The sequence below is a fragment of the Bison bison genome, unplaced genomic scaffold (assembly GCF_000754665.1).
Source record: "Bison bison bison isolate TAMUID 2011002044 unplaced genomic scaffold, Bison_UMD1.0 scf7180017864244, whole genome shotgun sequence".
Lineage (NCBI taxonomy): Eukaryota > Metazoa > Chordata > Mammalia > Artiodactyla > Bovidae > Bison > Bison bison.
This window is the reverse complement of record NW_011494816.1, coordinates 1,748,340-1,763,509: the sequence shown is the minus strand read 5'-3', so window position 1 is coordinate 1,763,509 and position 15,170 is coordinate 1,748,340. Positions and strand designations below refer to the sequence as shown.

The window sequence follows — 15,170 nt, the reverse complement described above, 5'->3', positions numbered from 1 at the left end:
TGGATAAAAGGGTCCGGGCCTCTTGATGTTTGATGTTAACAACAGGACTGACATCCCTGCCCATTGTTACTGTACCTCACAGCGAGAAGATGAAAGATACTCTCTTGCTTTCCTCTTTAGCTGGACTTGGCTGCTACAACTGTTTGGTTTGGGGCAGCTGTGCTTGTTAGGAGATGGTCCATCTCTGGTGCATCAAAAAAGTAGGCCTGCAGGAAAGGGAGACCCAGGAGGAGAGTTAAAAAATAATGGTCCAGGTCAATGTCCTAGACTCCACGCTAAGAGCTCTTCTGGGCTCTCATGGCCCCTACATTTCCCCCACCACTCTGGTCATCACTGAACTGTCTCTATTTCTGTCTTGTACTCGACTGCACGCCTTTTAAGTGTTTGCTACCATTTATTAAGCACTTGCTACCTATGACTCAATCTTCCTAACAGTCTGGTGGGGTTGTTCTCATTACTCTCATCTGACAGATGAAGAAACTGAGGCTCAGGGAGGCTGTCATTTGATCAGGCACACATGGCAGCAAGAGATGCAGGCAGGACTCACTGGTCCGTCTTTCCAACTACAAAGCTCAAGTTGTTCATCACCACAGTCTCTCCTCCGAAGACCATGTCCTTCTTGTCTCTGCATCGCCAGCCCCTCATGTAGGGCCTGGCACACTATATAAACAATCAATACTTAATGAACTGAACCAAGACAGGCTGCTGCGAAACCAGTCGGCTCCCTCTAAAGACCTTTCAAAGAAAGTGCTAGGCAGCCTCTACCTCTTAATTCTTCAGCCTGGAAATGAAAGGTTTGATAAGTGCTTCCACTCACCATCTACAATTTAACTGTCAAAAATCAGAAGGAGGTGGAAGACTGGAAAACATTAAGGAGGATCTTCCCACCTGTTTTGGTGTCTGAGAAGCCTAATGTGAGCCCAGGAAAATACCAGTCTCATAGCCTTGAATGAGGGTTGTTCGAAGGACAGGTGAACCCATTAATAAATCCATGACCACCGCCTGCGCTTCATTCCTGCCTGGAGCAGGGACCTCAGGAAGGTGAAAAAGATAAAAAATCAGTAGGAACCATCTCACCAGCTCTACCCTCTATCAGCCAGAAGGGGGCGCCAACACATCGCACTGGAGTTTCCCCAAGGCACTTTCTATTTCAAGTTAGCGCTTCAACAGTCCATTTCAAAAAGTTTCTAGCTGCAGACTCCCTCTAGTTTGTCACCTTCCTGGAGAAATGCTATTAGTTTTGAAAGCCTTCCTCCCCAGAGCCACTTCCAGCAGCTCTGCTTTCTGAAGAAGGAGAAGAATGGCACTAACCCGAGCAGAGGCCAGCCCACACTGCTCGCGTTTGACCCCTCCAGTTATCTCACACGTGCTCTGGGCCAAGACGCCCCCAGGATGCAAGAATAGCAACTCACTTCCAGGCTCCTGGAGGAAACCCTCACCAGACAGAACAAGCCAGGAAGCCCAGGTTCTAAACCTGGCTCTGCTAGGAACTCACACTATGACTTTGGACAAGTCTTATCTGCAGAATGAAAGAGCTGTAAAAATAATCCCTAATTAATTTCACAAACAACAGGGCACAGACATTCTATCTGTAGCTGTAACCACCTCAAACATAGGCTTGCATGCATGCTCAGTCGCTTCAGTAATGTCTGACTCTGTGACCCAACAGATGGTAGCCTGCAGAGGAGCCAAACATAGGTTTGGGCATCTCCAAACATACCAGCCAAGAACACACCCTCTACTCTAGTGCCTCCTTAGTCATCCCTGCCAGGCGTATTCCAGGATCAACTTAGATCAAGTGCAGGTACAAGCGCCAAGGAGCCCTCGGCAGGTGTGGGGCTGTCATATACTTCACTGCCCTGAGGCAAACACACCAATTCATGTTTCCTGTTGGAGAGTAGAAGGCCAAGCTGTCCAGTTCACCCGGTGCCCCTCAGCTCAAATAACTCCCCTGGTACTTTTTCTCCCATACAGTGATGATGACTGCATGCATCATGCATCCTTACAACAGCAAAAATGCCACCATGTCTTCACTTCTCCTCAGTGAGGAGGTAGGGTCCGGCTGCTGCTGCTGCTGCTGCTGCTAAGTAGCTGCAGTCGTGTCCGACTCTGTGCGACCCACAGATGGCAGCCCACCAGGCTTCCCGTCCCTGGGATTCTCCAGGCAAGAACACTGGAGTGGGTTGCCATTTCCTTCTCCAATGCATGAAAGTGAGAAGTGAAAGTGAAGTCACTCAGTCGTATCCGATAGGGTCCAGAGGGGCAAGCTAATAAGCAAAAATGTAAGGAGTGATGGAGCTGAGACTAAAGCCTGTCTCCTCATGTCTGCCTCCACCCTCCTGCATTGTGCAACTCCCCCAGAAGAGAACAGAGGCGGCCGACTCCAGGGTGGACAACAGAACCCCAAGCACGGTGGTCTCCTGGCTAAACAGACAGTTCCCCTTCCTCCAGGAGAGAAAACTGTGCCTCCCCTCCAAGAAGTCCTGTACCTGCGATTAGCTGCCTGCTCCACCATCCAACCTGCCCCATTTCTCAGAACCCTCAGAACCCGACAGGGCAATGTCTTTTCTCCTGCCTCCTTCTCCCCTCCAACTTCTCAACCAGGCATATTTGTGTGTGTGTGTGTGTGTGTGTGTGTGTGTGTGTGTCTCTGTGTATGGGTAAGAAGTTCAGGAGAAAGATGGGAAGCCGCCAGGGAGAGGCATCAATGAAAGGGCACTGCCCTTTTTTGTGACCCGGGACCACTCTTACTGGGGGACTCGGCAGAACAGGCCACAGAGTGGCCCTGGCAATTTCTGATAACCCAGGCCTCTTTTAATAACTTCTTTACATCTGAAAAAACTATCACAGTATGTGAAGGGTTTTCACAGCCATTTCATCGAGTCTCACTAAAGCCCATGAAATATAAATCTCCCTAACAGAAAAGGAAGCCCAGGCACTCAATGCCAAGAAGTTCCCAGTCCAGTGTTCTTTCTACTTGGTTATGATGCTCTCTTTTAGAAAACTGCTGAGTAGTAAGATGGGCAGGTAAACCCTAACTTCAGTGTCGTTTACCCCAAGAGGGAGTAGTAGGCACAGGAGGTAAAAGATCCTGGCTGCAGGTACCAAATTAAATGTGTTAACAACACTACCTCCCTGCTCTGCAGCCCTGTCTGCCTTGCTCCTCTCTATTCTTTACAGAACTGAACATGGCAATATCTTTCTCCTGCCTCCTTTCCTTCACCAACTTCTTAACAAGGAATGTAACACACACACAAAATTCTAAACAGAGATGGGAAGATGCCAGGGAGAGGTGTTACATCGAGAGAGTCAGTTTCAATGAAAAGCACATTCTTCCTCAGCAGACAGGAGGGTCACAGCATTTGAACGCATCAGTCCGGAGGTTCCAAGTACCAAACATGAAGAGTGTCACTCTGCTGCGAGTCCTCTGTCTCAAGGGGTCAAAGCTTAGGCACATGTAAAACGCATGTCAACCAACCCTGTGTTTCAGAACTTGGTACTTTCTAGGAGACTTGTTGAATGATAAAGTATTGGGATCTTATTAAAGCACTCAATGAGACTATGATTGTCTAGAGAAAATATTAAAGATCGGATAGTGCCAAAGATATATTAACTCCTGTTGCAAAGCCTGACCAACGGTCTGGCGTGTGCTGTGTGGACATCTTCCTATGGGCATCAACGACCTTAACATTCTTGGACTCAAAATTTTTAAAAAACCTATACCAGGCCTGGTTACGGCTACTGGCAGCAAATTTCATACACAGTGTGTATAGAAATGAAAAAACCGTATCTCGTTAAGATCAAAGGAAATGGACCTAACTTATGGGCATTTACGGGACAAGTTCTAGGTTAAGTGCTTTATCTGTATTATTTTAGCCTCAGAACGGTTTTCTGTGGCAAGAACTATTATACCCACGTTACAGATTAAGAGATCCAGAGAAGTTAGGTTCCCTGCCCAAGTTCACACAGCTGGTGAGAGATACAGCTGATCTTTAACCTGGATGTGTCTAACTCAAAAAGTACATGCTCTTCCTAAAAAGATACCCAAACACATTAAACATTGTTTTAAATGTTGTTCATCTTAAAAATAACTTATCTTTTCTATTTTGACTTCATTCTCAAGTTCTCCATCTAAATATGTGCAAAAACCCAGCAAAGGCATGCAGAGGTGGAACTCCCGGACCCCTGCTCCCCAGCCTTAAGTGAAGATACTCATCCCTACTTCCTCTAGCCAGACACCAAATATCAACCAAACTTCAGAAATCAGGTAAAGTCAGAAAAAAAAGAAATTAGGTAAACTCAGAGATTACAACCAAATTCTCATGACTGTTATTTCTCATCCAGCAGAGCCTATTTAAAACAATATTTATTCCAGGGAGCCAGCTTTTAAAGAACCATGGTGTCTGACAGTTTGAGGTCTTAGCGTGGCATCTAAAGCACACCAGAAGAGCATTGGAACGAGACCGTACCAAGCAGCCCACAGAAAGCAGCATGTGAAGCAACACAATCGTCACAATTGTGGCCAATGCGATGCGTCGGTTGTCCTCACGAACAGCTGGCCAAAAGGTCATTGCCAAGACAGAGCCTGAGATGGCCAGGGCAATCATAACTAGAACCCAACGGACCGCTTTCTGGGGGATGATCCACAGTATCTGAAAGAAAAGGAGGGTGGGGAGGGTTTGTCAGAGTGGCATTTGTTCATTCCAGGCACATGTGCTCATAAAGGCCTGGGAGCCCATCAGCAGTGGAGCCCTTGCTGCCACTTGGGTTTCCGAGCACAGCCCACAGAAATCCCACCCGTGTGCAGACCGAGGGGAACGCTTCCCTAATGAAGGGCCCAAGATGCACGGAAGGAACTAGGCTCCCCGGCCCCCATTCCCAGAAAATTTCTAAATTCTGGGGTTATTTTTTCAGATGCACATCAGTGTTAGGTTAGAAATAATGATGCCAGCTGAGTAATTGTGGCCTCACTCAGAGTAAGTGTGGTACTTACTGCCGTGGGGATATAAATGAAGAGTGAATATCCATAGACGCATACAATCTCCAAAAATGAATAGGAAACGATGTTCATAACTTTACTGTTTCTCCATACAAGGAAACCCCAGAGTGTGAGAGGAACCAGCCAGGCATAGGCGTAGATGATTGTGGCTGCGATGGACACTGAGGGCGAGAAGACACAAGTTGCAATTCCACTGTCGCGCTACTTCTGGGACCCACTGGACTCACTCCCTGCAGGGGTGTCCATCTGCCTCACTGGGTCAGGGGGTGATGTCTTACTGGTTTCAGTCCCTGAGCCTGGCAAGGTACCCGATAAGCAGCAGATGCTCGATAAATGTGCCGAATCCATGTTCCTTCAGCGTCTGTCTTTGTGATGATGACTAGCAGTCTCTCCTATGGTTTCTATAATTCACTTTATAACTAACAACTAATAGTATTAAACGACTGAATTATGTACTGAAATACTTCCGAGGACCACACTACAAGTATTTAAATACATGGAGCATTTCAATCAAATAAAAGTCAACTATCCCCTTGGAAGAACACGTCCTCTTTCCTAATATGACAAAAGCTGACACTGATTTCTTTAGCAAATTTATGAAAATACCCTGGGAACAGATTAACTTGTTCCGTGTGCTATTTAGAGTTCCTTCTGTCTCTGAAACAGGGAGTTTCAGCTCATTGATGAATTGCTTAAAATATTCTCCAGTTCCACTTTCTTCTTTAAATAATCCTTGTCTCTGTGGTGCAAATGCTACTGAGTGACTCCACAGAGCAGCAGCGTTCACTGCATTACTTACTGTCCGTCCCTCCTCCTTCCCAGCAGCAGCATGCCCTGGAGGGTTCGGCTTCATTCTTCTGGAGTGGAGGATCATAAGTGTGGCTCAGTCCACAACACCAGCCCTTCCCACGTGAAAATCAGCAGGTAATCCGTCAAATGCTCGTGGCAAGAACAAAAGCACTCCTAACAACTATGGCCAGGCTCTGGGTAAGATATGTGATTGTCCAAAACACTCTCCAGCTCCCAGAGCAGTTTTTTCATGTAAGTAACTCTGTCACTAAGTCATATGTAATTTTGCTGATCTACTACCATTTTCTTGAATAAGGAAAGGAAGAGGCAGGAAACTGCTGCTATGACGATGGCTGTCCACTGGGTGTCAGGCGTTACACTGAGTGCTTTTCTGAGAGGTGACACCGTATAACGATCAGAGCTACAGACTGTATATACAGACGCTGATCCTAGCTCTGCCACTTGCTGCTTAGTCACCAAGTTGTGTCTGATTCGTTGCCACCCCATGGGCTACTGCAGCCTGCCAGGCTGATCTGTCTGGGGGACATCCCGGGCAAGAATTGCTGGAGTGGGTTGCCACTTCCTTCTTCAAGGGATCTTCCCAACCCAGGGATTGAACCCAGATCTCCCACCTGGCAGGTGGGTTCTTTACCACTGAACCACCTCGGATGCCCAGCTCTGTCACTTATATTAATAGATGAGTGGTGAGTTACTTAACTTTCCTGCCTCAGTATCCTCATCTGTAAAATGGGAATAATAACAGTGCACTACCTTATAAGACTATTAGAATTAAATGAGTAAAAACATGTATGTTTAGAACACTGACTGATAAATAATAAATGCCCAATCAAGAATAAGCTTTTATACTGTTAAGTGATATATAAATATATTATTTCATATAAACTATATCTTTACTCCAGAGATGAGGAAATAAGACCAGAGAGCTAAGTGGTTTGGTTAGGGTCAAATAATTAATAAGTGGAGAAGCAGGATCTGACCTTGGATGTGTCACTTATACTCTTTACATAAAATGGAAAAATATTGACTGACTGATTCAATGACGACCTCACTAGCATATATATCCCAAGACACCCTGACACTGGGATGCCCAGTCCAACAGGAATAAGAACAGACAAGGACCCCTGCCCCCTGCCCTCCCCCCTTCCCTCCCAGCTTCCACACCCCCAGGTAGGGTGACTCACTCCTCTTCTCTGTCAATATACTTCTACAGACCTCTGACACAGAAATTAACACAAGCCATTCATTACAGCAATATCCAGTTACCTATTTTTCTTTACTTAACCACTGAACTACTTGAAGGCAGACTGATAGCTCATGGATAACAATGATTGAGTTAAATTTAAACCAAGATCACTTGACAAATGGAGTTGGGACTGACTCCATAATGGAAGAGAGAAGGGAAAACAGGCACGGAGAGCGGAGGGGAGGAAAGGAAGGCTACATGGACACACAGACAGGTAAAAACATTATTCCGTAGACACACGGGTATGGGTACATACATATACGGCAACAGTTCATTTTACCGAATCCTTTTTGTACAAGGCACTATTCTAACCTCTTTACAGACACCACTTCTTTATTCTTGGTCCTATAATATAGACATTCTTATTCCCATTTCACTGACAAGGAATCTGAGGTCAAGAGAGATGAAATAATTTGCCCAACAAGGTAGAAGCTGGTGAGTAAAGCTGGAGGCAGAAGCCGATGGCTGGGGGCCCGAGCCCACGCTCTTACACAGCTTCTCAACAGGAGAGCAGGCCGTCAGGGACAGAGCAAGGGAGGGAGAGGACAGAGCAAGGAGCAAAGGCCGATCTCCTGCACAGCCAAACACTCCTACCTTGGGTGGCTGTCATCTGCAAGTCCCTAAAAGCTGTTTTTTTGCCCCCAGCTATCCAATACTGCCACATGAAAGGAAGTTTTATTTTTTTGACTGCACTGCACAGTTTGTGGGATCTTAGTTCCCCAACCAGGAATCAAAGTCAGGCCCCCAGCAGTGGAAGCTCGGTATCCTAACCACGGGACCACCAGGGAAAGTCCCTAGAAAGGAAGTTTTAAAATAAGAATGTCACCCACAAGCCCACCCTCACCAGGACACTCTCACCTCTGCATTCTCCCTTCTCGGCTCTGACCGTCTGCAGACTTCTTTTAACAAAGCTGCTACCAGCACTGGCATAAGTTTGGATTATGAGTTCTCCATGTTGTTCTAAGTGCTTCATAATTAATGGCTACAGACATAGCTAGCTGAGTCATCATGCCTTAAATAACAAGGCCCCTACTGCTGCTAACAGTTGGATAATACAAATAACGCTACAGTGGAGACTTTTCTACACACTGCTTTTTACTTATTTTGTACATTTTTCTTTGGAGACATTCTGATTGCTATGGGGCCTTGCCTTACAGTGTACCAGAAGAGTACACAGATTCACAATATTGTGGATATACTTAATGCCACTGAATCACATGCTTAAAAATGGTTAAAATGGAACATTTTAGGTTATTTTAACAAAACAAAAGATAAAAAGACTATGTGGATTTATATGGACAGATGATTAGTTTTGAACCCTTATACAGGAAAATGGGCTGCAGGACCTACAGACAGGGGTCCAAGAACTCACAGTTACCAACTGACAGCATTCCAAATAAGTCAAGCTATTCACCAACCTTTTCGGAATTCGGGCACATAGTGGTATGTCTTCTCTCCCAGATGGATTAAGAAGTTGGAAAGATTCCCACTGATTGCTATGGCAAAGACCAATGTGGCACATATCCAAAAGGGGCCTGCAGAGCAAACCAGAAAACTCAGACAAGAAAATGATGAACCAGCTTCATGGAAGCAATGGAAAATGAACTTGAGATGGAATCAGTATTGTTAAGTGGGAATTTTCTTTTTAAAAGGTCAAATACACAACTCAGTAATTAGCTGCCTTAAAGACAGTGGGGATTGAAATGCACAAAACAAAAACACCTTCCTCAATTAGGTGAATGAAGACACTGATTTGTTTATACGTCTCTTGTTGGAAGATCATCCAAAAAAATTCATGGACATTTTGTTAAATCTTCACAGGTTTAACAAACCTGTGGAGGATACAGGAAGCAAAGGTTACTCCCTTTACGTAAGTATCAAATGTTAATGCCAGAGAAAAAAATAATTAAAATTATATAGGTCCTTTGCTGTCTAAACAAAGGAGTAGGGCAAGCTTTAGGAAAGAGTTCATTTAATCTAACAAATCACCATGGGTGTCTGTGTATGTGAGTGCGTATATAAGGCTTGCTTTTTTCCTGTGTTTTTTTAATGAAAAAGTAATACACACACACAGTGCATTGTTCAAAAGGCACAAAAGGGGATACAGAGAAAATTAACCTTCTTTCTCTCTGCTCCCTAGCTATTCATTCTCTTCCACAGAACTCACCACCATAACCAGTTTCTGGTGAACCCTGCCAGAGATTTCTATACACATAAAAGCAGATGCATATTTGTGTGTGTGCTTTAAAGAAATGCTAACATGCATATGTACTTCCACCTTATCATGTCCTGGAGATTCTACTATAGCTATTTATAAGTCACTTCAGTTGTGTCTGTCTCTCTGCGACCCTATCGACTGTAGCCCACCAGGATCCTCTGTCCATGGAATTCTCCAGGCAAGAATACTGGGGTGGGTTGCCATGCCCTCCTCCAGGGGCCCTTCCCAACCCAGGGACTGAACCCATGTCTCTTATGTCTTCTGCATTGGCAGGCAGATTCTTCACTGCTAGCGCCACCTGGGAAGCCCATAAAATTCAGCTTATTCTTTTTAATGATTATAAAATATTCCACTAAGTGAATGAGTACACCATGCTTTAGAAGTCCCTTTCATCATTTCTCTTAATTTCATGACCACTCTTGTTTCTCCCCATCTAGAAAAAGGACTATATGAACAAATACAATTTATAAATCTAGAGATTTTAATAGATTTTAAGAATTTCATTTTTCAATTTCAGTAATATTCTGTAGGGTTTTTTCTTTTGGATAACTGTAGGCACCTTGACATATCACAAAATTAAGAAAATTACTGCGCTGGGGGAGATGATTGGCAGAAATGGATGAGCACTTTTTGAGGCCAAGTTGGTTCCTGAAGGTGGGAAAGGATACACAACAAGCACTTGACTGGGGAGCTCCAAAGAGTCACCAACATCAGCTTCCCAAGCAGCGTCGCTGACTCACTAGCCTGCGGGCACTCTGTTACAGCCAAGGATCAGATCCTGTTCACTGCAGTATTCTGCATGCCTAGCACATAAACAGTGTAACAAAAACCAAAAAAAAAAAAAAAACCCTTACAACCAGTAACAGTAATTTAAAAATCCCCCAAAGCTTTATTGAACAAATGAACAAAACTAACCATGTGTTACTGATGGGCCGAGACCATCGAAGCAGGCGACCACAAGCGATCAGAATATTCTAGTACCATAACTAGGAAGCAGAGACTATCCCGTCCGCTGTCATTTACTACCTCCCTCCTTTGCTCTGGGCCCTGGTGCTGGGGACACAGCGATGTGTGACAGACACAGGCACTGTGTGCTGTGCTCAGGCACCCAGGAGGCATGGCCTCCAGAGACACACACCACCTGCTCCTCCCAGGCCTGCCCCGAGGCTTCACGCTGCCTTCTCTCTTGCTCATGCCTGCCAAAGTCCTACTCCAATTGTGGGGTGGGGTGGGAGGAAGCGTTAACTTCGTTTGCATTGTGCATTTTTATATTATCAAATATTTCTAACAGAAAGAAAAGCCCAAAGAATGATAAACACTGGTGCACTCATCATGCTTAGTTTTCAAATCTTTCTAATGCTGCAGTACTACTCATATCCTTCTCCAACATGCTTCTTTTCATCGGCTACTGTTCTGAGATGTGTCCTTGTTGATGCTTATAGACCAAATCCATTTCTAAAACCTACATAATTCTGTATATGAACACATCATATTTACTTTGGTCATTTCAAAATATTTGCTAATTACAAGCAATGAGGAGGCAATGAAGAATAATACTCTTCTATATGTCTTCTTATTTATCTAGGAGGAGAACTGCTAAGTTGTAGGGCAGGAGCATCTTCAGACTGCTCCAATTTGTGGCACCAGTTACACAGCCACCCACATTTTACACAAGGTCCCATGGCTCCATATCCTTGGCAACACTTGATACCAATGTTTATGAAAAGCTGACTTCAGAGTTATCGCTCCTCTGTTTAGACCCTTCAATGGCATCTCATTCAAGCTAAAGCCAAAGTCGTTACTTGCTTCCAAGATCCTACACGATGTGTCCCTCCACACTGGCCCTCTGACCTCATCTCCTAGAGGCCCTGTTCGCTCCAGCCCGGGCACACTAGTGTCTTCACTGCTCTTTGAGCACACGAGGCAAGTTCCTGCCTCAAGGCCTTTGTACATACTGAGCTCTCTCTCCATATCATTTATTTATTTGGCTCTGCTGGGTCATAGTTACGGACGTGGGATCTAATTCACTGAACAGGGATCAAAGTGGGGCCCCTGCATTGGGAGGACACAGTCTTGGCCACTGGACCATCAGAGAGGTCCCAGAACTCTCTTTTTCAAATGCTCTTCTCTGAGATACTTACTTGTATTGCTCCCAATTCCTTCCAGTGTTTACTCAGAATCCACCCACCTACATGAACTTCTACTGTCTCTCTTCTCCGCTTTAAAATTTTCACCTTAGCATTTATCACTAGCACACTGTTTCACCTATTTTCTTTGTCTATTGTTAAACTTAGATTATAAACTGCCTCTGGGCAGGGACTTTCGTCTTTTTATTACTGCTGTACCTCCAGTGCCTGGAATAGTAAGTGCTTCATATTTGTTAACTGAATGAATAAATGAAGACAAGCCAAGTTGTATGATGGCTAAATTGACACACATATATGATATCCCGTTTTAGTTTTTATTTCCCTGATTACAGGCATGTGCTAAGTCACCTCAGTGGTGTCTAACTCTTTGCGACCCTATGGACTGTCACCCGCCAGGCTCCTCTGTCCGTGGGATTCTCCAGGCAAGAATACTTGAGTTGCCATGCCCTCCTGCAGGAGACCTTCACAACCCAGGGATCGAATCGGCATGTCTTAGGTCTCCTGCACTCACAGGTGGGTTCTTTACCACTAGTGCCACCTGGGAAGCCCTATTACAGGTGTGGATAAGCATTTTTTCATGTATTTATTGGCCATTTGGGTTTCCTTTTCTGTGAATTGCTTATTTTTTGCTAGAACTTATAATTGGTTTTACTCTTATCATCAGTAGGCACTCTACATATATTCTTGATTTTTATCTTTTGTGGGTTATGTGCTCTGAAATATTATCTTTGGTCTGTGGTTTATTTATTTATTTTACCTTGTTTATGGTTTATTTTGTGGTGTAGAAATTTTAAATTTTGGTGTAAATGTAGTCAAATTCGTTCATCTTTCCCTTAGATCCCGCAGACTGGCTCTTCTGTTATCTTGCTCCTGACCACCTTCCTCCAACCCACCCCACAAGGTCAGCCCTCTCTACTAAAAAATTATATTTTTTCTAGTTGTACTTTTTTTTTTTTGGTTGCACTATGTGGCATGCAGGGTCTTCCCTGATCAGGGATCAAACGTGTGTCACCTGCATTGGGAGTGCAGAGTTTTAATCACTGGACTGCCAGAGAAATCCTGTACTTTCTTTTTTTAAGCATGTCTATGAGCTCATGAGGGCTTCCCCAGTGGCTCAGGTGGTAAAGAACCTGCCTGACAATGCAGGAGATGCGGGTTCGATTCCTGGGTCCGGAAGATCCCCTGGAGAAGGAAATGACAACCCACTCCAGTATTCTCGCCTGGAGGATCCTGTGGAGAGAACAGCCTGTTGAGCTACAGTCTGTAGGGTCGCAAGGTGTCAGACAAGACTCAGCAACTAGAACAACAACATGAATTCATGAGGTTAATAGTGCTGTGTAAAGAAGAATGTTTCAGGATCAAAGGTGAGTGGAAAGGAGACTTTCCTCAGCGTCCATTAGAGCAGTTCCACTTTAACTGGTTCTAAATATTGGACAACATCCATAACATTTGATGAAAAGTTTCTGGAGCTTAAAAACACCAGTTTTACAGAATAAGTAGGGGCTTTATATTAACACTAAACCGGGTGCTGAGAGTGTATAGTCGCTTCAGTTCTGTCTGACTCCTTGAGACCTCGTGGACTGTAGCCCACGAGGCTCTTCTGTCCAAGGAATTCTCCAGGCAAGAATACTGGAGTGGGTCACCAAGTCCTCCTCCGGGGGATTGTCCTTACCCAGGGATCAAACCCACATCTCTTATGTCTCCTGCACTGGCACCACTTAGGAAGCCCAAACCAGGGGCCAGTTCTACATCAACTATTTATAATAAATAGTTGATTGATTATATAATATTACATATTTCAAGTGTACATAGGGAGTCAAATGTTTAAAAATTATATTCCATTTTTAGTTATTATAAAATATTAGCTATATTTCCTGTGCTGCATCCTTCTAGCTTATTTATTCTATACATAAGCAGTTTGTGCCTCCTAACCCTCTACCCTATCCTGCCCCTCCTCCCTCCCCTCTCCCCTCTGGTAACTACTAGCTTGTTCTCTGTATCTGTGCCTTTGTTTCTTTTCTGCTAGATTCACCAGTTTTAGTTCTTATATTCCACATATAAGTGAAATCACACAGATGTCTTTTTCTGTCTGACTTATTGAACTAAAGTATAATACCTTCCCAGTTCATCCATAATGTTGTCCCATAAGAATGGGAGTTCTTGGTTTGACAACTTCTAACCTTAGTTTTCTCACATGGAAAACAGAGATAATAGCACTTAATACGTTGCCCTCTTGAAAGGATTAAAGAGTGTATGTACTGATTGGTACACAACAGATTCGCATGAATTCCTTTTCCTCTTATAATCAACATGTATAACTGCTCTAATACTTACTGTTTAGGGTTGAACATATAAATTATTGAACACTGAGCATTAGGTTCTTCATTAGAGAAATGGGGATAATAGCACCTGCCTCAAAGGTCGTTGAAAGAATTAGCTATGCCCAGGTACACCACGTCTTGCGTACAGCATCTGCACACAGAAGCACTCAGAGTCTCTGGCTCTCTTCTCCCCTCAAACACAGAGGTCAACAGTGCTGGAACCCTTTCCCTCAGAGGCACTGGATGGACCTCTGGCCCCTCCTCAGACAGCAGGGAGGTTGGGATGACACCAATCCCCAGGCTCATCCCCTTACAAACTCCCACGGGGAAGCCAGCCTGCCTGAGGGGCAGAGCTGGAACTCAGCATATCAATGAGTAAGTGTAAGAGAGCCTCCTCCACACTCACCCCAACCACCAAATCCTCTAAAATTAACATCAATAATCTCCTCTATATGAAGTGACTTAATTGGTCTCAAGTTTGTGATGTCATTTAAAGACTTTCAAAGGACACACTATTGTCGTCATCATGGCATTAATCAAACACGTAACTGCCTTTTCTCCAAAATTCTTTGCAAGAGCTGCTACTGAAGCTCAGAAGAGACACATAACGCTCGTGCCCCAACAGTGTGCTTCGCCAGCTTTTGAGGCAACCCACACCCTCATCTGCATTTAGCCGGTACATGAAAAAGAACCAAAACGGCGCTACACGTACCATAGAGATCTGGATTGCTGCGGATATACAACCTTACAAAGTTTTTTCCTGGTATTGGCAAAAGAGACCCCTTTATTCTGTCAAAGACCTGCAAAACAGCATAGCAGTAAGTCTACGGATGATTTTCTTTCTTAAAGTTTAGTAAAGTTTAACTACTGCAAAATTGAAACGGTTATTAGAGCTTTTATTATTTATTATTGTTTTATTATTTCATTTAGTATTTTCAAGTGCCAATAACCCTTTACTTTTGCAGACCATATCCAGTATGCAATACCTGTCACATTACTTGACTGTTTAACAGTAGAAGAAATAAGTCTGCATTATACATCAAAAGAAAGGTGAAACTGGTTTACAGACCTGGTGAGTGTCTACATCAAAGAACGTCTGATAGTATTCAAATGTCCAGAAGGGGGAGCTTTTCTTCTGTCCAGCAAGTAACTGTCAGAGGTAAAATAAAAAATAATGAACACAGAATTTCCTTATTCTAGCTACCCAGACAGAGAAAGACAGAGGATCGAAGAGAAACTCAAGAAATACAAAAGACCAAACTCTTCTATATTCATCTATCACTTTTACCATCAGTTCAGTTCAGTTCAGTGGCTCAGTCGTGTCCGATTCTTTGCAACCCCATGAATCGCAGCACGCCAGGCCTCCCTGTCCATCACCAACTCCCGGAGTTCACTCAGACTCACGTCCATCAAGTCGGTGATGCCATCCAGC

At 44.1% G+C, this 15,170-nt stretch overlaps 1 protein-coding gene across 3 annotated transcripts in view; it reads right to left on the bottom strand.

Annotated features, from left to right (window-relative positions):
- The window catches only part of YIPF1 (Yip1 domain family, member 1), a 37,207-nt gene that overhangs the window by 11,352 nt on the left and 10,685 nt on the right, over positions 1-15,170 (bottom strand). For all 3 annotated transcript variants that reach the window (XM_010847151.1, XM_010847150.1, XM_010847152.1), the window contains exons 4-9: positions 14,808-14,888; positions 14,451-14,538; positions 8,471-8,587; positions 4,994-5,160; positions 4,470-4,652; positions 76-206 (exon numbers count right to left, since the gene is read on the bottom strand). In XM_010847151.1, the coding sequence (XP_010845453.1) occupies positions 117-206; positions 4,470-4,652; positions 4,994-5,160; positions 8,471-8,587; positions 14,451-14,538; positions 14,808-14,888 (726 nt within the window). In that variant the 3' untranslated portion in view covers positions 76-116. The remainder of the gene's footprint in view (positions 1-75; positions 207-4,469; positions 4,653-4,993; positions 5,161-8,470; positions 8,588-14,450; positions 14,539-14,807; positions 14,889-15,170) is intronic.